Source organism: Ylistrum balloti, unplaced genomic scaffold (assembly GCF_031769215.1).
Source record: "Ylistrum balloti isolate Yb309-2 unplaced genomic scaffold, AGI_CSIRO_Ybal_v1 Utg369830, whole genome shotgun sequence".
Taxonomy (NCBI): domain Eukaryota; kingdom Metazoa; phylum Mollusca; class Bivalvia; order Pectinida; family Pectinidae; genus Ylistrum; species Ylistrum balloti.
The window spans coordinates 1,503,510-1,528,117 of record NW_026781993.1 but is presented as its reverse complement, the minus strand read 5'-3'; the positions used below and the strand labels follow the sequence as shown (position 1 = coordinate 1,528,117).

General features: G+C 34.6%; 1 protein-coding gene across 1 annotated transcript; it reads left to right on the top strand.

Moving 5' to 3' along the window:
- The first annotated feature begins 26 nt into the window (after window positions 1-26).
- Window positions 27-8,356, top strand: LOC132545140 (vacuolar ATPase assembly integral membrane protein VMA21-like). Its single transcript, XM_060208814.1, has 3 exons — window positions 27-103; window positions 3,396-3,517; window positions 6,594-8,356. Exons 1-3 carry the CDS (start codon window positions 81-83, stop codon window positions 6,731-6,733), a joined length of 285 nt encoding a protein of 94 aa, XP_060064797.1. The 5' UTR covers window positions 27-80; the 3' UTR covers window positions 6,734-8,356.
- The last annotated feature ends 16,252 nt before the right edge of the window (window positions 8,357-24,608 follow it).

The window sequence follows — 24,608 nt, the reverse complement described above, 5'->3', positions numbered from 1 at the left end:
TAAAAATAATTATTTCATCTATTTTATTTGACTAATCAACATTCGCCAATTGTTGGACTGCACTCCTACCAAACGTCAAAATGGCAGACGATCTGAGAAGCAGGTGTTGGATTTATTTGAATTATTAGGAAACACTATTTATAAGTTTATGAAGGCTACTTATTCCCCGTGTGAAACAATCAGTATAATAACAAATCTGTTACTGTTCATATTGTGCATGAAATTATTGATCGAGCAGAAATGGTTGGTTGGGTGGTTGGTTGGTTGACGGTTTTTCGTCTCCGAGATTCCTCCGGTGTGCGGGCATCGTCTCGCCGACAAACGTCAGTGTTCTGGCAACAATTATATAGCTGACATAATTTTGCTAGTCATCATATCAAACGTCGGCGAGAAGGCGAATGGATTACCAAAGATCTTAACAAGAATCTCTGACTACCTTTACCTTCCTCAATATTGTACTGAATCCATACATAAGATTTAACAGCACTTTTAATATGAAAAAGACAAAAATCTGAAAAGAGCGTAGCTTTATCAGAGACGTATATATCACGTATCTATATGTGATATATACGTCTCTGGCTTTATTTAACAGGGAAAGTCTGAAACAATACATAAATGCAGTGTTATACGTTATTTTGCCTTATGTTATCTCTGCTCACAGGACCTACTGGTCCTCTTTAGGCAGCTCAGAAATATCATTTAGCTGTAAATGGTTAGTTCTGCCTCCTGTGACTGGTTCATAATTCACAGCATAGTCTATCCTAAGTGGGTGATTTACCCACTGCTTGTCTAGCCTATTTTTGAATTGGTTTGTTGTATCTGCCTTGATCACGATTTCAAGAAGACTGTTCCATGTGTCTACTATTCTGTAGAAGTTATACTTCCTTATGTCTATGCTGCAATGTTGTTTTATCAATTTCAGTGAGTTTCCCCTGGTATTGCTGGCCATGTTCTGTTTAACCAAAGGAGATGATACTTTATGGTCATATATTCCTTTCATGATCTTGAAAGCTTCTTTCATATCCCCACACATTCTTCTGAATTTCAGTGACGGCAAATTAAGGAGCTTCAAGCATTGTTTATAATCCATGTTTCTCATCTGGGGTAGCATCCGTGTAGCTCTCCTCTGGACATTCTCAGTCATTTCAATATCCTTTTTCTAGTAAGGTGCCTGTACAGAACTCCTATATTCTAAGTAGGATCAAACTAATACTTTGAAAAGTAGGCAGAATGTTCTGTTGTCAAGGTAGATGAAAGTACTACTCGTCAATCCAACAATCTGGTTTGCCTTGCAGGGCTCTTACATCCTATTTTGGGACTGGAGCCCGAGGCCCTTAGAGTTGGGAAAAATGATGGTGTTTTCCTTGGAATTGGGAAAACTTGGGGTCTAAATTGGGAAAAACAGATATTATTTTGCATTGGGAATGGGGCCGAATATCAGCCCCAAATCTGGCAGATCGAGAGCCCTGCCTTGTTTACTTGAGTATGTATATATTATGTATATACAAGTAAAAAGTAGGAGTAATGCAGCATTGATAAAAATCTAAAGTTGATTTAAGAACTTGCTGATTTTTATGCTGTTGTATAGACTGCATTAATGTGTTATCATGTCCATGTAGTTCTGTTAATATGAATAGTGGCAAAGCCATTTGGAGTGAGTGTAGTATTTTAGCTTATGTATTTCATGGCGGGTCAAAAATCAAACATGGCAAATTGATATTTGGCAACAATAATCATATAATTTAAACTTTTCTTCCTTGAATATTGTATTTATTGTGTTACAAACTAGTTCACATACCTGCTAACTTTTTGAAATTTTCATGGGGAAGAAAAGTATGTAAACAACATTATTGACTCGCCTTGATACAAGTTGCATGTCACAACATTTGTAAGAACGTGCGCAGGACAGAACAACATGTAGGGTTTTCCATAAAAGCCGGTCGCCGGCCAATTTGACCGGCTACTTTGATCATTTAGCCGCCTACACCAATCCAGTTCCGTAATAATTTTCCGTACACGACTACACATACACAGCAGGCCAGCCTCCTACTTTCACTACACAGCCTACTACTAACAAAATTATGGAAAACCCTGACATGAGTACAAATTATTTGATTGAAGTTGTTAATTATATGTTTTATTGTTTGGATGAATAAACAATAAAAGGAGAAAGTAGAAATAGATTTATTTGTTGCCATTATAGGAAACTGATATCAGCCTTATTTATACACTTTTTTGAGTCGAAATTCGAATAAGTCAAAATATTTTCCATGGTCCCTTGAATTTCGAGATAAGTAATTTTGACTGTATCTTTTATCAGTGAATGAAATTGTATCTTGTGGTATGTTCAATTAAGAGACCCAAGCACACTCAAATCTTGGCCACAAAGATGTTCGATTTCTTACCATTTCTCCACTGGAGTTATGTTTCTGGTTTAAAGATCACACAATGGTCATTGATAACACACATATGGGAAGGGAGGCAACACTATTTAATGTACCATTTGCAGGTTTTTGCTGCACTCCTAACAATTAATGTAAATCAATACATCTTATAGTCCTAAATGGCTAGCTCTTGATGTTGGACTGATGAAACACTATAAGATATTCCATCAGTTAATTGCCGTCTGGTGTTTAGATGAGGTACGTTTTATAATTAGGCATTAAATGTTTATGATTATGGGAGTCAGAATACAATTACCTTGCAAATTTGTATATTGTGACTTCCCAATCATAATCAATTTTTAACTGATGATCATAACTCACCTAAACAAGCCCCTATGCTCTGTCAGTGCAAATATGCTTCCATAAATTGGTCTTTGACTGATGAAAATGACAGTATACTCATTCAGTCATCAGAATGTTCCAGATAAATTCTAACGGACTATGATTTAAGAATATTGATTGAAGAAAGGGAGATGTTGAAATTGCTCATTGTTCATGCAAAGTGGAGATTTCAGTTTAGTGTAGTAGTTGCTATAGAATTGATTGGATTCCTTGACTACTGGGAAGTGCAGTTGAACAATTATACAACAATATGAACAACAGATTACCCTAAACGAAAAATAACCCACAGAGCAACATCAAATTAAATACTTATATTGCCACAAATGTTTTTCCCAATCATTTGTCATTATCTGGGCTACTGATACATATTCATGAAAGGATCCATTAGAACAAAGGTTATAAGGAATCGTAAGAATGACTACAAATTACAAGTTAACCATACAGATACCTTGATCAGACTGTATGCTGAATGCGGAGACCAAAAGTAATGTTTGAGTGTTGGTTTGCATCAAGGCTAGTTCTCCGCTTCCAAAGTAATGTACTGTATTATGATGTTAATCTGAACTAAAGTTATCATTGGTAATGTTCTGTATTTTTGTTATTTTCTAGAATGATGGGTCAAACAGAAGAACAGAATCAGAGTGTGATGAAGACAATGATTTTATTTAGCATGGCAATGCTGTTCCTCCCAGTATTCTCTTACTTCTTCACTAAAAGTTTTTTCTTTGAAGGTAAGAATCAGTCTTCCACTGGTCGAGTCCACACATTTCAGCATCTTCAGTTCACCTTCATCAGATGGTGGGCTGGTTTGTCTCCCATCCATTCCTACATCACTCTGTAAAACATACTGAGGATGTGCTCATATAAACTAAGACTTTAACAAATAAAGGACAAAGCAACAAAACAACAGAGGGAAAACAGGAAGTTTTACCATGACAAATCATTCTGCAAACTCATGATTTTACCTTGTTGGGTTGTTGCAATAATGCAATGAAGCAATATTTTAGATATTTGGCTAAATCTCAAAACTGTGACAAGCTACAACACCAGATCAGCCACACAATAATGCACTATATAAGTTATATTATATGATCCACCAACTCCTGAATTCTTGACTTGTTAATTGTATACTAATTATTCAGTATGATTTAAAGTGCACCCTAATTTTTGATAGATCTAGCTTCTTCATATTACACAATAAAAGGTCAAGAAAGTGTGGACATTGTAGTTAGCTCCATTTTTCAGATTTTGTAATTTATCTGAAAACATACCATTAACTGAGTGACAATCACCTCAAAATTGGTTGCCAACATTTGTGACATCACAATTTGAACACTGTTAAATCAGCACTATAGACAGATACCCCTATACTTTTATTGTATGTTCAATATGTGAGCTACTTATGTGATATATTGTGTTAACACTTACCCGTGAAGGTTATTTTGATAGACATAATACTGTGTAACTATACTCTTCTTACTTGGCCATGTGTGGTGAGAGTGTGGTGAAATAGTAATCATAATTTGTACAGACATAAACTTCACTGGTTAATGTACTTCAGAACTGTTAGGGATTGATAGGGAATAGTTTATATATTTATCAGAATATATTTATCAATTGGTGATGATGTAACAATCATCCATGAATGTGATTCATCATAAAAGTGTTTGAACTGGAGATATAACAAACACATGTTGACTCAAAAAAATGTTATTTTAGTATCCCAAATGTTAGTCATATGACAAATGGAATACAAGATTTGATTCTTTGAACTACATATGACAGTGGTGCATGAGAGAGAATACCATTAGAATGGATATGTTGATGTAAATCGTTCTATCCTTGGGTGCCATCTTTGTTGATGAAGAATGTTGCAAGGGGCATAACATAATTAATGGTAACATAAGGGGTATGATGTAATTAATGGTAACATCAGGGGTATGACATAATTAATGGTAACATAAGGGGTTTGACATAATTAATGGTGACATTAGGGTATGATGTAATTAATGGTAACATTAGGGGTATGACATAGTTAATGGTAACATTAGGGTATGATGTAATTAATGGTAACATCAGGGGTATGACATAGTTAATGGTAACATTAGGGTATGATGTAATTAATGGTAACATCAGGGGTATGACATAGTTAATGGTAACATTAGGGTATGATGTAATTAATGGTAACATTAGGGGTATGACATAGTTAATGGTAACATTAGGGTATGATGTAATTAATGGTAACATCAAGGGTATGATGTAATTAATGGTAACATAAGGGGTATGACATAGTTAATGGTAACATTAGGGTATGATGTAATTAATGGTTACATTAGGGGTATGATGTAATTAATGGTAACATCAGGGGTATGATGTAATTAATGGTAACATCAGGGGTATGATGTAATTAATGGTAACATTAGGGGTATGACATAGTTAATGGTAACATTAGGGTATGATGTAATTAATGGTAACATCAGGGGTATGATGTAATTAATGGTAACATAAGGGGTATGACATAATGTTAACATTAGGGTATGATGTAGTGGTAACATAAGGGGTATGATGTAATTAATGGTAACATCAGGGGTATGACATAATGGTAACATTAGGGTATGATGTAGTGGTAACATTAGGGGTATGATGTAATTAATGGTAACATTAGGGGTATGATGTAACTAATGTCAACATTAGGAGTATGATGTTTTGATGGTAACATTACGGGTATGATGTAATTGATAGTAACATAAGGGGTATGACATAGTTAATGGTAACATTAGGGGTATGATGTAATTGATAGTAACATAAGGGGTATGACATAATGGTAACATTAGGGTATGATGTAGTGGTAACATTAGGGGTATGATGTAATTAATGGTAACATTAGGGGTATGATGTAACTAATGTCAACATTAGGAGTATGATGTTTTGATGGTAACATTACGGGTATGATGTAATTGATAGTAACATAAGGGGTATGACATAGTTAATGGTAACATTAGGGGTATGATGTAATTGATAGTAACATAAGGGGTATGACATAGTTAATGGTAACATTACGGGTATGATGTAATTGATAGTAACATAAGGGGTATGACATAGTTAATGGTAACATTACGGGTATGATGTAATTGATAGTAACATTAGGGGTATGATGTAATTAATGGTAACAGTAGGGGTATGATGTAATTAATGGTAACATTAGGGGTATGATGTAATTGATGGTAACATAAGGGGTATGACATAATGAAGTAAATACATTGTGCATCGGTTAGATTATTAAAAAGAAAAATATCAACATAATAGTTTGCTAATGTTTTCAGGTGAAGTGGCCATCTTCAGGCAATTGTTAAATGAATGTTACTACCTATAAGGCATCATGTCACTAAATAATACAATGGCATGAAGATTGCCACTAGGCCTGAAAATATTAGCTAACTTCCTTGTTGTTTTTATCTTTTTTATCTGAACTTGCACCCAAAATATTTTTGAGGAGCTTATATTCGCTGCCTTGTCTGTCCATCCATCTTTACGTCCGTCCATCCTTTCATGTCTGCAACATATCTTTAGCAAGGATAATGAAATTTAGTATATAAATTTGTGACACTTGAAAGCTTCTTACCCTGTAACCTTTATATCAAATATTGCCTATCTCAGGTGACCGTCAAGGCTGCTAGGCCTCTTGTAATAAAAATAAAAATTATTACATGAGTATTGTTATATTAAGAGTATTGTTATTATGATAAGAGTTGCAACACACATTATGCACTAGATGTTTTTGCAATAATAATAACTTTTTTTTTATAGGATATTTTGGGATGACGAGTCAGAACAGTTACTTCTATGCAGCTTTTGTCGCTATAACAGTAGTACACATAATATTGGGACTTTTTGTGTATAAGGCATTTACAGAAGGAACTCCGACATCAACTTACAAAACAGACTAGAAAACAGAGTTCCAGCCATCCCAAGGTCGACTTTAAAAAGAGGCTAGAAAACCAAGTTCTGGCCCCAACAAAATCAACTTTTGAAACAGATCAAGGACCTCTGGTTTCAACTATGTCAAATTTCAAAACAGACAAGAAAACTGAATTCCAGTCATGTGTGATTCAGAGTAAAACAGTTGGAGATGAATGATATCAATGATTAAGAAAATTTGCCATTAATTAATGATAGCAATGATAGGGTGCTCTTTGGTTGTCTGCGAGGGAATGTGTGTGGGTGCATGTATGCTTGTATACGGGCTATTATACCAGTATGTGTTATGTACAGGGTACAAAATGAACAAGCATTTGGAAAGTGTTTAGGAAGAAAACCACTTTTGTATTGTATACAGGCCTTAAGTACTTTTTTTCTGTTAATTTAAACCAATAAGGAATTTACATAATTTCAGATATTTCTTAATATTGATAGAACAATGATTAGAAATTACCACTTGTTTAAATGTGAAAATTTCATCTGATGTGGTATTTGATCTTGACCTTTAAGTCATGGTGGTCTATTGTGATCAGCTTTGTCTGGCATCATGCATATGTGAACGTCCAACATTTTTGTTTTCTTCTCAAAAACCCTTGACCAATTTCAATGAAATTTTGCAGAAAGCTTTCCTGGCCCAAGATGAACAAAACAAATGAATAATATTGTCCCCATTCCACAGGGGACTGAGGGTTGGGCCAAAAGGGTCAAAATAACCTAAATTTTAAAAATCTTCTCCTCAACACCCAGGTATGGTAGAATCAAATGCTCTTCATGGATGGAAGCGTCTGAAGATGCTTTACCAAAACGGGTCTCCCATTTCTTCCTGGGAAGGAGGTTAACTTTACTGTAATTTTCATAGCAAAATAGTATTTTTGAGCAGAATGTTGTTTATTCCCCATTAGAAATATCTTTGTAAGAATTATTAGTATAGAATGAAGTTTAATTTAACTATAATTTGCATAGAAAAATTGCATTTTTAAGTATGTTCAGAACCATTGGAAATAACTTTGGAAGAATTATAAGTGTAGGACAGCAGCTTTGATGGTGTGCACCGGCTCACTATCGTCAATATCTTAATTTCTTTTTCATGACATTCGAAAGCTCCTTATCTTTAAATTCAATATTTCTATTTTCAGAAGACTGTCAAGGCAGCTAGGCCTCTTGTTCAATATTGCTTATTGGTACCTTCATACTTTCTTGTGTTTAAACAAAACCAAAATTCATGTGTGGTGAGATATTTTAAATTTAAGTCACTAAAACAAAATATTCATCAATGAAGAATATAATCAGTTTCTATAAATACTGAACACACAGCCAATTATGTAATTGATTAATTACATTAAAAAGTCTGCCTGATTTTAACTGATAATTGATTATGAACTTCAACTGATTTCCCTGGTAGCTGTAAATAATTCTTTTTGATATAGAGTCCGACATCATTTAGTTCTTTATCAAGATAGGAACCAGCAATAAAAGATGGTATAATATGTGATCATGATTTATTGAAGATGAAGGCATAATGTGCTTTCCATATTGTTGTAAAGGATGTTAAAATTGTTTAAAAATAATATACAAATAAAAAAAAGATGAAAATAAAATATGACAGTAGTTGGATTTCTTTTTTTGTTGATAGCTTTTGAAAAGTGTCATGTACTGAACATCCAATCTATCATATGTATCTACTGCATAGTCATCTGACCTGACCTAACCTATATCTATTTGGTGTCTCTTATGCCTCTTCAGCAGTGCATCTACTCTATACATTGCTGATTATTTATTGTCAAGCTGGGCCAGAAGGATCCAAACTTAAATGAGGTCCCTTAGTGGATGGGGTTATGGGTCCTAAACACATGGACCTAATTATTTGTAACTTTCTGTTGGTGAATATTAAGTTATTAGAGGTATGGTGTATATATCATACAGGTGTCATTTTTACCAATTTTAGATCTAACCTCGTTAATGTCCAGGACTTTATTAATAGGCCATGTTAGGTCCACTGTAGATAGTGTAGAGTTTTACCATGTTTCTACAGAAATGAACTTCCTATTTCTTATTTGTCCATATTTTGGAACATAGCTAATTCGTATTTGATTTATGTTGTGACTTCCTAAAAAGCTACAGGTCTAAGGATATGAATGCCATTGAAAGACAACTATGAATATACTTGAGTAGACCTTAAATAAAAATGGCCAAAAAAAATCAAATTTCGAAAATATTCTTACTGCCCAAATATAAGAAACCAACCCTAGGTAAATGTTACCAAGTAAATAGTAACTAGACCATGGGACCTGATGGTTACTAAAGTATTACGGAAACCTATGCAATTTAGCTTGGATATTTGTAGAAAGGCATATGATGTGTTTTGAAGACTATTATAGTTGGTTCCAGTAACTCCAAGGTCTTGATTAGATCTAATCACTGAACTTTCCATGGACTTTTCTTTATAACAGAGACATATAGATAAATCCCCACGCTAATAGCATTTGTTTGTGACATTTCTAGAACTTTTAAGATTTTAGAAAATGAAATAATTGGATCAGTGCACACCAACGACAGATGTATTATTTTTATAAGTATTTATATATTACTGTATCTAAAATGTCGCTGTCCTGGTATTCATTAAAGATTTAGGTATGAGGCCCAGGGGCCGCAACAGTCACCTAAGTGAACTCACATACAGAAACGATTGGAAAGAATGTATAGTAAAAGAGGAGAAAATGAGAAATGCTATTTGTACAGGGACAAAAGAGTTTGACTTTAAGACCTTTCCATTCATGAGGGTATATGATTTTATCATCCATCAAGCTGTTTATTTTTGTGTTTTCAGTTCAGTTCTAAATTTGCAACAGAATACATTAAATATGAAGTTCAGCTGTAACAACTTCAGCCCAACATTTATTTCCGCCCTATTGACCAAGAGGTGATAGTTCCCTGTATATATTAGTTAACCAACATGAGAAGCTGAGCTGTTTAAAAACCACTGTTTTGCTTACCCAAAGGTTCAGTGTGGACTTTGTTATTTATTTTTAGCATCATCAAATATTCAGGATGGCCGCCATGGGCTTTGGCATTATCACTATTTCTTAGACCGGCTGAGGGCATCTTCAACATGTATCATTGGTACTTTGCTGTTTACCTGATACATAAACTTTGAGGCAGCATTTATCTGCTAGTACAAGAACACAATGTACAAATATCCATACAATTACTTCACCAAGAAAATACTTAATGTCAACAAAATCTTAATTCAAAATCAAAATCCAAGGGAAAATATGAACGAAAGAAATATTTACAGAGACCACCTGAAAAGTACAAGGAGAGGAAGTTCTGATGCCTCAGAAGCTTAAGCCTCCTAAACTTCAACAACAACATTTTGATAATTGCCAGTAATGTCATATTCCCGAATGAGAAACAGGTAAACAACAATGAACCGGCATCAATCAAAATCCTGTGTTTCAAAATTTATCTGTCAGTTGTCAACATCTTGTGCAAAAAAGTCGTGATATTTGAAACCAAAGATATTGAATCAACTTCGACTTGCAGGTTTGGGAATTAGGAATGTTGTTATCTAGAAATGGAAAATTTACAATAAGGAAATTGAAATCAAACATATATATTTTTTAATTTATCAAAAGGAAATTAAGCACAAATATCCAAAATGTTGAAACATTAACGACTGTATATTCTGGCTAAAACTTCATCCTACATTTGAATTTTTGATTCTATATTTTTGTTATTTTCCTCCAGAAAATAGTATATTTTATCATAATCTCAATGTTGATCTTTTTCAAAGTCTTGAAGATTCTATTATTCGTTATAAAACAAACCGAAATGCAATTGTCACATGAGACCTGGTATGGGGACAAAGTAAGACCTCATTAATATGATATCAAATGATATAAATATTTTTTATTACAATATTGACAATACAGTCGAAAACGTAGGAATGTTCACGGAAGGAGATTAGAAACATTGTACAAATCTACCAGTATACCTATAGTTAATGGACGTCATCAAGATGAATGATAGAGAAGAAAATTTTACATTTCACAGAAGCAATGGTGCAAGTCTTATTGGTGATTTACTCGTAGACCATGAATATTTGTCACGTGTATGAACGTTTACCTCGGGCGAGTTTAACACTTATTTGATCACCACTAGCTTTTAACCTTGATTGTAGTAAGTTTTAATGTTAATTGACTTGATAAATCATGTACAGATAAAGTTTTCACAAAACTCATAATGGTGTTTTATCAAACGGCCTCATTGATAGAGTGGGGGACCTTAGTGATGCTTGTGACTTGCCTTTCAACACTTAATAAGATGCTGCTAAATGTATCGATATTTTCTGTGGCATTGTCAATGAAGTAGTCTGACCATGTTGTGACGTAAAGGCTGCTAAAGAAGCAAATAATAATCTGACGATAAACCGTGGTTTTAGTAACAGTGTTAACGGAAATACTTCTATTACGAAAAAAAGCTGTGCGTGAACATAATAAATGTAAGTCTGTTGAAAATCACACTTTTCTCATAAGTAAAAAATCTTAGTACTAAAATCTAGAATCTAGTTGGGTTTTTTTCAAATGGGCGAAGTAACTTACCGCAGTCAAATATAGATAGGAAAGATTTTGTACAATATTCCAAGAGTTTGGGAAGGGTTAACAGCAACGATCTCGATGGTTCAGATGTGGTAGCACAAATGAATAATCCACTGTGTTCTAAAAAACATAGATAATCCTTTTACAGAAGACTAAGTACATGTTGCTATTGGTATTTGAAACGAAGTTTTTTTGTTTTTTTTTTTTCATTTTCCTTTCACATAGAATACTCATGAAGCTGAATGTTTTGGCGTAAAACTTCTATTTTCAAAACTTAACAGAAAAGTGCTCTGCTAATATTTGCATGTATCTTATACCCAACACCAAGGAAATATCATACCAAACCTCATATACCACACCAGGGACGTACCTCTTACAAAACACGTTTCTCGTGTCCCACACAAGGGGTCAATCTCATACCCAAACCATTGACATATATCGTGCCCAACACCAGGGATTCATCACATACCTAACATCAGGGACGTACATGTATCAGAGCCATATCTTATACTAAACACCAAGGTCGTATCTTACACCAAACACCAGGGACCAGGGATTTATTAATTGATATAGGGTTTAACGACATTCTTAGTACTTTTATATAACTTTAGTGCATTGACCACATTGCGCACTTTTAGCATTTTAGCGTAGTTTTCGTGCATTAACCATGATACGAAATTCGCGCAAATTTCTTAGATCCAATTTTAAGGCATTTATTCAGCTTTTCTCAATGGATTTTGTTAGAATTATTGATTGATTGAGGTTTTCACGGTAATTAGCGTATTCTCGTGCATTTACCACGTTGCGTAGTTCGCAATGAATTATTGTTTATAAAGATGTTTCTTTGTATATATTGATGTTTTTGAATATGTGTATTTTTTATAGTGTTACTAGCTATTTCCATAGATATACCAGAATTCGTATACCGCTACGATTTTGTAATTCTAATTTTTAGGCATTTATTCATTGTTCAAGCAACTCCATTTTAAAAACAGTTACTTTGAATATATATGTATATATGTTAAACTTCCCCAGATACAGTTACTTTGAATATATATGTATATATGTTAAACTTCCCCAGATACAGTTACTTTGAATATATATGTATATATGATAAACCTCCCCAGATACAGTTACTTTGAATATATATGTTAAACTTCCCCAGATACAGTTACTTTGAATATATATGTATATATGTTAAACTTCCCCAGATACAGTTACTTTGAATATATATGTATATATGATAAACCTCCCCAGATACAGTTACTTTGAATATATATGTATATATGGTAAACCTCCCCAGATACTTTTCTTGTGGCCATTATTTATGTATCCCATCTACATGTGTATAGATTTGATAAATATACACCGTACACTTTTTCGATGACCATCATATATGTATCCTCCTGTATTTTTGATAAATATCCAGCTAGACACTTTTCTGATGACCAACATATATGTACCACACCCACTCTATTATATATGATAAAGTCGCTCTTAAAGTTTGATTCTTCTCAGTCTCCTATTTGTTTACAAAATTGGTTTTTCACTGCAAAGTGATATGATGCAGTTATATTCATTATCGAAGTCTAGTTTATCATATTGTGAATTTGTATTTAAAGGATCTACTATCAGTAACATGCGTGAGTTTTGTACATTCCATTACATAAACATATTAAATTTTTTATATCGAATAATTTCATCACTTTTTTCTGGCTTTTAATTTTCTTGAAATAGTGATCGATTCGTTTTTGTTTTTCTTAAATTTTTACAGAAATATTGACGGGGATAGATTTGTTCTACATCTACGTCACATTTTACTAAAGAACCGATGTTCAACTCGCCAACAGAATCATTTACATTCTTCTAAAGAATCGGGCTTGCGAGGCAGTGTTCTGATCGTTCCGAAGTGATATTTAACTTAAGGGGCTGGTAAGTCACACAAATATGGCTCCGTGACTCTTCCTAACGCTAGGCCTTCTCTGACTCGAAAATGTTCTGACGATGTGTCGGTACGATCTTCATTCGGAAGACGGTTCCAAATCCTGATTCTGTCCAAAGCGTGTGTGTGTTTGATCGCATCGTCTTGAGGCGGAGTGAAAGAGCCATGCTAAGAGACTGTGTGGGGCCGTGGAATGTTCTTATATATTATTAAATTTGATATAGCCCATGCTATTCCATAATAAAGGTTCTCTTTACTATATATTCTTATCCGTATCTATAGACGAGCGTTATCACACCTTCTCCTCATAAATAAAAAAGATCACAAATGGGTCTTTATCGGGCAAGGATGGACAGTCTTGACACGGACCACCGTTTAAAGTCCCGTCCGCTAGACTATATGTTATCGGTAAGTAGTTAGACCATTGATGTTGAAGTTTTACCATTTCTTTGTCCAAGCAGACTCTTTCGACTTGATAAGATAACATTTACACTTTCAATGCAGTTTACTTTCTGAAAAAGCCGGTCCCATTTAGACTTGATGTGATTTTTCCTGTTCTGGTGCTGTAGTACTTTATCATGAATTGCTAAAATTACAAATTGATAACACGAGCGTTATACCGGCACACTGTGATGATTTCGCTTGTTTGTAGTTTACATAGTAAAGGTTTACAGAAGAATCTTGGCGACATAGCTGCCCCATGGGATCTCGTTGCAGTTTTATTCAGGGTTCGTTTGTTTATTATTTACTCTTATAATTACTTACAATTATCGAAGACTGCTTCCTATAATACTTACACCTTTTAGTTGTGATATTTGTCCTTCTTGTCGTGACTATTTTTTGTTATCTAAGTTAGACATTTGATTTATCAATTCAGTGGAAAGTCGATTGGTGATTTTCCAGATTCAGCTTTGATTTCTATTCAGCATGTTTGAACTATTTAGGTGACGATTTAGTCTGCTATTCAGCATGTTTTAACTATTTAGGTGACGATTTAGTCTGCTATTCAGCATGTTTTAACTATTTAGGTGACGATTTAGTCTGCTATTCAGCATGTTTTAACTATTTAGGTGACGATTTAGTCTGCTATTCAGCATGTTTTAACTATTTAGGTGACGATTTAGTCTGCTATTCAGCATGTTTTAACTATTTAGGTGACGATTTAGTCTGCTATTCAGCATGTTTTAACTATTTAGGTGACGATTTATGCTATTCAGCATGTTTTAACTATTTAGGTGACGATTTAGTCTGCTATTCAGCATGTTTTAACTATTTAGGTGACGATTTAGTCTGCTATTCAGCATGTTTTAACTATTTAGGTGACGATTTAGTCTGCTATAACGAATTCTTACTTGAAGTAACACCAGTTGTAACTTCCAGTATATGAATATGTTCGTGTCAAGCTTCAGCGGTATTAAATTGTAAATCTGTTGAGATAAGATGGTGGAAACTCTTTAACAATACAGGGAATAGACAGATTCCAAGTTTATTAATCTTCTGTCGCGTGCAAAAGAAATACTTCGTCAGACTTACAGAGCAGTATCCTAACGTTAAAGGTTTTAGAAGGAACATCGTTGAACTTGTTTGTTTCTAGTCCCTTTTCCCTGGTAATATAACGATGTATGATGTTAAGATTGTTTCGTCAACAAAGAGTTTAACATAACTTTTGTTATGCGAGTTAATCATATACTGAGAGAAACAAACACGGCAAGCAATTCTGCTCAGTGTGTGTAAAAGTGATATTGAAAGTAAAATTGTTGACTAATTCAGATGAGAAAACATTAAAATGATATCTGATTTAAACATACTTTTTATGAAAATACACAAATGTGATCAGACAATTAAAAATGAACACATTAAAAAATGGCAGAAGAATGTTGCTATCGCGTGTACATGTAAACAAGGGTTGTCTCTCCTGAAACGGAATAGTTCTATATATGTTAATGGTTGTTAATTTGATCCCACAGTCTCATTTCTGAATATTTTGTCTTGTCATGAATGATACAAGTAGAGGATATAATCACGCTGTTCATTACAAATCAATATAAGATGTTATCCGATATATCACTAATCAGTTACAAATGTACTGGTTTTTTTCTCTCGAATAATTAATAATTATCAGTGTATCGACATCTCATGAGAGCTTTTATAATTTCATAATTGATGAATTTTCATTTCCAACTATTCGAATAGCTGATAGCGCTGACAAAAATGTTAACCTTTATCACTGTGTGCAATTAGATAATACATTTATGTTTTTGAAAATGTACATCTCTAATTATTTAGATTTGAATCGCATAAAACAAATTTACCCAAATATTTAACAAAATGTCAAGTTATAAAATATAAACAAGAAAAATGAGATGTTTAAAAATATAAGATTAAACAACAAAATCAGGTCACATAAATACCTAGTTACAACATTGTAAAATCGTCTTCATATTCAGAGGTCCGCTAAGCAAAGAGAGGGATGCTATCAACAATGAAAAGTTGCTGCATTTGATTCATTTCTGTATCTTTATCGACAGTTAGAAATATCCATATCACTAAATGAATTAGCCAGCCGACATAAATGACTTTCCCTGTGTGACCAACATATCAACATAACTGGACGGAGATACAATGCGACAGAACAAACAGGGGAATATTTACAACAGTATAGAGACTTCACACAAAATAACATCACTTACAATAAATTATGAATATTCATAAGTAAACCAATAAACATATTCTTTTATTATTCATATGCATAGTCATGATATAGGTCATTAATAGTATAAACCTCATAGCAAAACCTATAAGATAAGTAAACATCAAATTCACACAAGAAAATAAACGATGCTGAACGAAGATGCTTAAGTTAAGATTCATCCATCATGCTTTTTCATGTTAAAAGAAAATTGACATATAAATAATTAATTTCATGATAATCAAGAATTTGATGATGCTGTAGCTTTTAAAGTTTGAAAAGAGCTCGAAGTTGCTATTTTTCCACATCAATTAATTAGATCAATGTTGTTTCATTAAATGTGAATGTAAATGGAATTTTAAAACGCCTCTTTTAAATAACAATTAATTTTAAGATATCTATAACGCAGCAGACACCTTAAAATGATGATAAACGGAACATAGTGAAGTTAGAAATGAGAGGCTTTAACTGTTTCTGGACCAATTGGAACATGTGATAATCCTATGGTAAAACGTAGACATTGGATTATTAATCAGAATATTACCCATGATATTTTGATATACGAACGTTGTTAGACGACTGACAGGAGAATGACACGAAGGAATCGAGTCTATTTGGTATTTGAGCGAATATTTATGAGTTTAGTCAATCACAAGAAAAGGAATCTCGTGTTAGATCCTATAGTCCCTTTTCTGGGCTTGATTTCTCCTCATAATGGCGGATATCATTCTTTCATGAATGACAGTTTCACAAAGCCTACAGATATTGTTCTTTATGTATTTTAAGAGGAGTTGCTTCCCCTACAACGTCACATTTTCTTGTGCAAAGATATCTATTTTAGAACAAATTATTACAACACAAAGGAGGGGAAATTGGGTGTCTGTGTTTTATTGAAACATAATTTTTAACTTGTCTGTCTGTCATGCTTTGAAGTGATAGAAATGCAATTTAATTAAGGTGCCGCCTTTGTTAATATCACATTGCCTGAAAATGCCACATCCCATCCATCTATAGCTAGGAATGTGGTTTTGACAATCAATATGTCTGTCCGCGGACAGGTAAACGGTAACAAAGTTTAGACGAATACCTCATGAGGTAAGACAGGAAAAGTAGGAAAAATAAAATACGATAGAATCATAATCAAAGATTACTCGTTTTATTGATAAATCACTGAATTTACATCATAGACCTACTACATCTTGAACAAATCCTAAAACACAAACTGAAACCTACTTCACGCCTATAGTTCATATATACTGATAGCGAGCATACCGGCCTAAACATCCTGGTAAACATTGCAGCTTTTCGTATCATACAAAAAGTAAAAAACATTCTTACAACACTATCAATACAATCTGTTACAAATCGCTATTGTGCATCTAATCATTGAATTTCAATAGCATCCAGTACAGACTAAAATCTGTATCATGACAACATGTATCCACGGCCATACTTCCCTGTCATTAAATCATCGGTAACGCTTCCCCAAGCAAAAAGGTCGAATTAAAAAATAAACAAACAAAAGAAAATATCGGATAAAACACATAGCCGCAAAGAAAAAAAAAACTTAACAAATGAAGAAATATTTTTTCATTAATTCTTACGATCATTTTGTTTCTCTAATATGTCTTTCTAAAGACAAAACAAGTTTCTCTTATTTCTTAAAACCATCTTCTGGGTTGCAAATATTCTCACTATTTCAGACGGTCCCTGGCATTGTTGAAAAATATTATCATACTGTGCCATCCTTTGTTTAATATCATCTATAGGTGACATATAATCTCCTTCCTTCAAAACATCTCCTTTTGGGTAACAAATGAATTCTCATTAAAATCAAACAAACCAGATGTTTCTATGCCACCTACCTTGGTTTCAAATATTTTCATTCTTTCATATCTTGATTATAAATAATTTCATTACAAAACTTTCAGGGTTACAAATGAATTTACTGCTCTAGAGTCGTTCTCTCCTAAGTATCATCGTCATGGTTACAAACTTACTCAACCCTGCTCTACATGTACCATCACCATGGTTACAAAGCCACACACTCCTTCATACTCTTTATTTGGTTTCAATCTCACGCATATAGTCCCCTTGCTTACACAAATTGTCATGAAGTAATCCGATGTGATGTTATATCAGAATCCTTGATATTTTTCTCGCGGCTTTGAAATTCCTATTGTAGGAGTGATTTCGATTTTAATTAATCCCTGTTGGGTATATTTCTAGTTAGTTTGATGCTGTTGCGCGGATCCGGCTTATCTGGAAGGAGAGCAACATATGCATGTCTCGGTTATATCACAAAAGCGTTTGTAGGTGGGGGATGCTGGAGGCATATAATTACATAATAATGTTGCAGACGACACTTTTTCACGAAAAGTCGATATTCTTGACTGGAAAATGTCATGCCCTTAAAATGATGGTGGTCAATATGTGATGAATGATGTCGGAGTAGTGGCCTAAGAAATATCGATTTAGCTGAGTCGGTTTAATATTTAATATCCGGTAATTGTCGTTAAAAAAATACGTTCCATTGTCATAATAAAATTCAAGCTTCAGTGACCAAGCAGTGTCGGTATGGCAGTCAAATTGTTATACAGTATCTGACAAAGAAAGGAAACTATGTTTTCTCCGCCTGGCAACATCAGATAAACCTCTTCGGAAATTGTTATACCGAAAAATACATAGAATTTTGTATCGACTGTCTGTCTAAAAATAATTCAGTCCTGTACCTTAAAGCGGAGGATGAACGGAGAAAATGTAATATAATATTGATTTCCAATATCTTTGACAGAAGATCCCACACATCATTTCAGTCTATTGTAACGCCCACTTGACCCATTTCACACATCATTTCAGTCTATTATAACGCCCACTTGACAAAACATTCCACACATCATTTCAGTCTATTATAACGCCCACTTGACAGAACATTCCTCACATCATTTCAGTCTATGGTAAAGCCCACTTTACAGAACATTCCACACATCATTTCAGTCTATTATAACGCCCACTTGACAGAACATTCCTCACATCATTTCAGTCTATGGTAAAGCCCACTTTACAGAACATTCCACACATCATTTCAGTCTATTATAACGCCCACTTGACAGAACATTCCACACATCATTTCAATCTATTATAACGCCCACCTGACAGATCATTCCACACATCATTTCAGTCTATGGTAACGCCCACTTGACAGAACATTCCACACATCATTTCACTCTATTATAACGCCAACTTGACAGAACATTCCACACATCATTTCAGTCTAAGGTAACGCCCACTTGACACAACACTCCAAACATCATTTCAGTTTATTATAACGCCCACCTGACAGAACATTCCACACATCATTTCAGTCTGGTAACGCCCACTTGACAGAACATTCCACACATCATTTCAGTCTAAGGTAACGCCCACTTGATAGAACATTCCAAACATCATTTCAGTCTATTATAATGCCCACTTGACAGAACATTCCAAACATCATTTCAATCTATTATAACGCCCACCTGACAGATCATTCCACACATCATTTCAGTCTATGGTAACGCCCACTTGACAGAACATTCCACACATCATTTCAGTCTATTATAACGCCAACTTGACAGAACATTCCACACATCATTTCAGTCTAAGGTAACGCCCACTTGACACAACACTCCAAACATCATTTCAGTCTATTATAACGCCCACCTGACAGAACATTCCACACATCATTTCAGTCTGGTAACGCCCACTTGACAGAACATTCCACACATCATTTCAGTCTATTATAACGCCCACTTGACGGAACATTCCACACATCATTTCAGTCTATGGTAACGCCAACTTGACAGAACATTCCACACATCATTTCAGTCTATTATAACGCCAACTTGACAGAACATTCCACACATCATTTCAGTCTAAGGTAACGCCCACTTGATACAACACTCCAAACATCATTTCAGTCTATTATAACGCCCACCTGACAGAACATTCCACACATCATTTCAGTCTGGTAACGCCCACTTGACAGAACATTCCACACATCATTTCAGTCTATTATAACGCCCACTTGACGGAACATTCCACACATCATTTCAGTCTATGGTAACGCCAACTTGACAGAACATTCCTCACCTCATTTCAGTCTATGGTAACGCCCACTTGACAGAACATTCCACACATCATTTCAATCTATTATAACGCCCACCTGACAGATCATTCCACACATCATTTCAGTCTATGGTAACGCCCACTTGACAGAACATTCCACACATCATTTCACTCTATTATAACGCCAACTTGACACAACATTCCACACATCATTTCAGTCTAAGGTAACGCCCACTTGACACAAAACTCCGAACATCATTTCAGTCTATTATAACGCCCACCTGACAGATCATTCCACACATCATTTCAGTCTATTATAACGCCCACTTGACAGAACATTCTACACATCATTTCAGTCTATGGTAACGCCCACTTGACACAACATTCCACACATCATTTCAGTCTAAGGTAACGCCCACTTGACACAACATTCCACACATCATTTCAGTCTAAGGTAACGCCCACTTGACACAACATTCCAAACATCATTTCAGTCTATTATAACGCCCACTTGACAGAACATTCCACACATCATTTCAGTCTATGGTAACGCCCACTAACAAATATTTCTAAATACAATGTAGCGATCTTTCTTCGCTCCCCTAAGTACCAATCTTAAAGCTGTTTGAGATTACAGGGAAGGACAAGAAACAATCCGAATACAACACTTATTACTTGCTTACGTTTTCATCTTTAGAAGTTGATTGAGAAACAACTAAATTACAGAAATAGAATACATCAGAAGACGGTGGCCACGACTTTTGCCCTCTACACAACAGCAGCAATTATTACGATATCTTTAAATGTCATGATAATGATAGCTGGAAAACTGTTGCCATGAATGAAAACTTGTTAAACTATATTTTGTATTATTGAAATAGTTACATAATTCGTAAATATGGCAGGCCAGACAATTCGTGCAAGTTCGATATCATCGCTGTAAATCACCTATAAATATGGCATCTCTCAAATCTTAAAAAAACCAGCTTCTACACAGTTTTTGCTCATTGATTTGTTTTTGTTTTCACTTGAGGCTGAATTTATCGAAGAGCTTGTCAAATCAGGTCACAAAGACCTTGCAAAGTCGTTTAGTTTCACTTCACGACATATTGACCACGTCCATTGTATATATTAAACAGATATGGAAATCAAAGACACAACAGACCACATCAGCCGCTTACCTCGATCTATTCCTACAATGAAACCAACATGGGCAGCTTTCCATCAAGCTGTACGATAAGCGTGACGATTTCAATTTTTCCGGTTGTGAATTTTTATTTCTAGATAGTAACAACCCTGCATCCAAAACCCTCTGGTGTTGACATGTCGCTGTTGATTCGATATTCAAGGCCTGTTCCTATTGTCATGATTTTCGTGCAAGAAGTCATCAACTGACGGACAAACTCGTAAGACAAGGTTTCAAAAGATGCAGATTAATTAATTATAGGTTTTACAGTCGTCATAGTGATCTCATTGAAAAACACTTTATTTCTTTGTGTGATGTGAAAATGGACGTGTTTGATGCTCGTTAGTTTGCATATTGGTACCGTTGCTGAATACCTTTTTCTCAATGGAAAACGTGACATTGGATTGACTAAGGTTTACATGGCGGGTGTCATCGATGAAACGGAACACGCTTACCCTTACGCGGAACGCCTGGTCTTATTCCCCTTGTGATTTTGCAGGAGTCTCCGTGTAAATCTTTCTTTGGTTCATATTTTGTCCTAGCTTTATTAAATTTGAGTTTGGATTATGATTATGTTGACATGTTGGTATTGTCTTGTTATTTTTTTCTGAGAGTCGTAAGAGGCTTTGACGTTTTGTTCTAATATCCTCACCGTGCCACTATCATATTCCCAGATCTGATGGTAATCATTACGTTGTTTCAATTATCAAACAAAAGAATGATGGCAATTCATTGTCACTGGCCAAACAAATGACATGGAGATTTGGGTGTTCAATAGCTCACGTTGTTCGCCTAAACCTTGCATGCCCAGTTTACATTCTAATGAATAGAGACAAGGTTTTGGCTATCCTTAAGTTCATAAATGATAAATGTCAATATATTATCAGGTTAAGTCAGGGAATGAATGGTCCCTTGTTGTATATTTCAACACATCTGAGTCCCTCATTTTGGCCGATAGCATCAGAGGAGAGACTAAAAATACCAGACAAAAATCATCAATGTTTCAAAAAATATCAACACGATGTCGGTATATTATTGTATGTTTTGGTTTTAAAAGCCAGATTTTGAAGCCCGGTCCCTTTCGGGAAAATATGTTTTTGTTTAAATAGTTTTTATTTTAGTTGAAAGCAAACCGAATTCTGTATTTTCCGTCCGTTATTCTATAAGGACATGAAAGAAAATCGTGGTTCCTGTCAATTAGAAAAAACGACGGCAATTTGTAGAGAACAAAAGAAATATTTTATATATAAACATTTGACATTATTAAAAGGCAGAGTGCAATACTCCGTATAACACTTAAGAGTTCAAAATATTATAGAATATTGAAGCGTTAAATCAGATGCTCCAGAAAGGTAACACACCGACGACGTTAGATATTGAGTCCTGTACAAATATCGAAATGGACATTGCGTTAATGAGAACGAAACCTCTACATACAGTATCAATTGGTTAAACACGGTGGGTGAAATACCGAGGCCATATGTGTGGGACTCTAGAAATCGGCCGAAGGAAACATGAAAATATAAATGTGGATTTAATTCATCTTGTTTAAGTCATAATATTATTCGCTTTCGTCATGTTTAATTCAACGAATTACAAAGTTTATTGAGTTATGGCGCTACTGCATCTCTCCGTCTAGGTTTTGACATTCCTTTCGTCACTGTAGTTTTTCCTCTATCGACCCCTAGGTTTCAAAGTAAAGGTCCTAAGTATCACTGACGAGTCATAAGAGGACGAAACAGCTGCATTATGGTGTTTAATTCATCATCTGAGTTTAATGTAAGCAATTCTAAATTTACAGTGTTTAATTCATCATCTGAGTCTAATGTAAGCAATTCTAAATTTACAGTAGAATTTATTTGGGTTTTTTTATCATTTATTATCGTCCATAAAATTTCTCGTTATTCATATATCTGAGTGTATTATCCACGAATTCAAGTGGCCACGAAAGGGTATTTTTGTACGGAAAACCGCCAAAACAGAGTCCCATGAAAATAAAAGATTGGATAGAACAAGCGTAAACTGAAAACGTTATTTTGGTCTCTGTGTTAATATCTACGTGTATTTATATTAAGGTCGTGATCGAGAAGAGAAACCTATAATTATGTTACTCGAATTGTTATCATTTCAACTCCTGCCCATTACGTGTCATTCATATTGATAGACTCAATGAAACACTCCTAATTGTTTCCTTTAATTTGTATTGATGACTGACATCAATATAGACGAAACTTAATCGGGAAAAGCATGGGTATTTTTTCCCCATTAATTAACCGATTAAACCAGATATGGCTAGACGCCTACCTGGTCTGTCTGCCGCGAAGTAAAGCCGAGTCGCAATAATCGATCACATTGCATCGGATATGAAAGACCAGCGCAGCACAACGAGTTCACAGCGGTTGTAAAACCCTAGACCGCATAACACAGAATCGATCAATACGCGACAGCATAGTGTAGTACTACAGAATAGCTGGCACGGTGCCAACATATCTTGAATCGATCGGTAAAATGTAGCCTTACCAATGCCTGTGTACGTACGTATGGTTTGTTTAGGTTCACTATCGATCGTAGGTCTGTATGTTTGCACAGGAAATACTACTGGAAAGTGAAATGCTCTTTGTAACGACTGCTGCACAATTTTTTTTTTCTCACTGCACATCATAGTAAGCCCTCATATTCAGATTGGGTCTATAGGACAGTTGAGCAAGCGCAGTCTTTTTTCACTGTTGTGGTATTCATAGAGTAGAACGAAATGTTTGTGAATGTGTAGGTGAAGGAGTGTCCCCAGAATGAAGTGAAAGCTATGTACGTCAGCGAAATTACATGAATAAACTTGATGATAGCTTGGGAAACCCGTAATCAAACAACATAATCGGTACTCGTCACAAATCTCAAGTGTCAGACACCATTCATGCTAAAGATCAAATATAACACACATAAAATACATCTGGGACTTGTAGGAAATAATATATCTTGTTATACGACTTAATATATGTTCAGATATAAGAACAACGAACACAAAATACTTGTAAGAAGAAAAACGTGAGATGATAAACTATAGTTAGTACTTGTGACGACATAACACACTAAATCACGTGATAATATACTTTAGTTAGTACTTGTGACGACATAATACACTAAGTCACGTGATGACACACTATAGTTAGTACTTGTGACGACATAACACACTAAGTCACGTGATGACAAACTATAGTTAGTACTTGTGACGACATAACACACTAAGTCACGTGATAACATACTTTAGTTAGTACTTGTGATGACATAATACACTAAGTCACGTGATGACAAACTATAGTTAGTA

Excerpts from the sequence above, each read along its gene's own strand:
- LOC132545140 (XM_060208814.1), top strand. The coding sequence starts at position 81 with ATGGCAGACGATCTGAGAAGCAG. Across the intron at positions 104-3,395 it reads GCAGACGATCTGAGAAGCAG|AATGATGGGTCAAACAGAAG; the intron begins GTGTTGGATTTA and ends GTTATTTTCTAG. Across the intron at positions 3,518-6,593 it reads TAAAAGTTTTTTCTTTGAAG|GATATTTTGGGATGACGAGT; the intron begins GTAAGAATCAGT and ends TTTTTTTTATAG.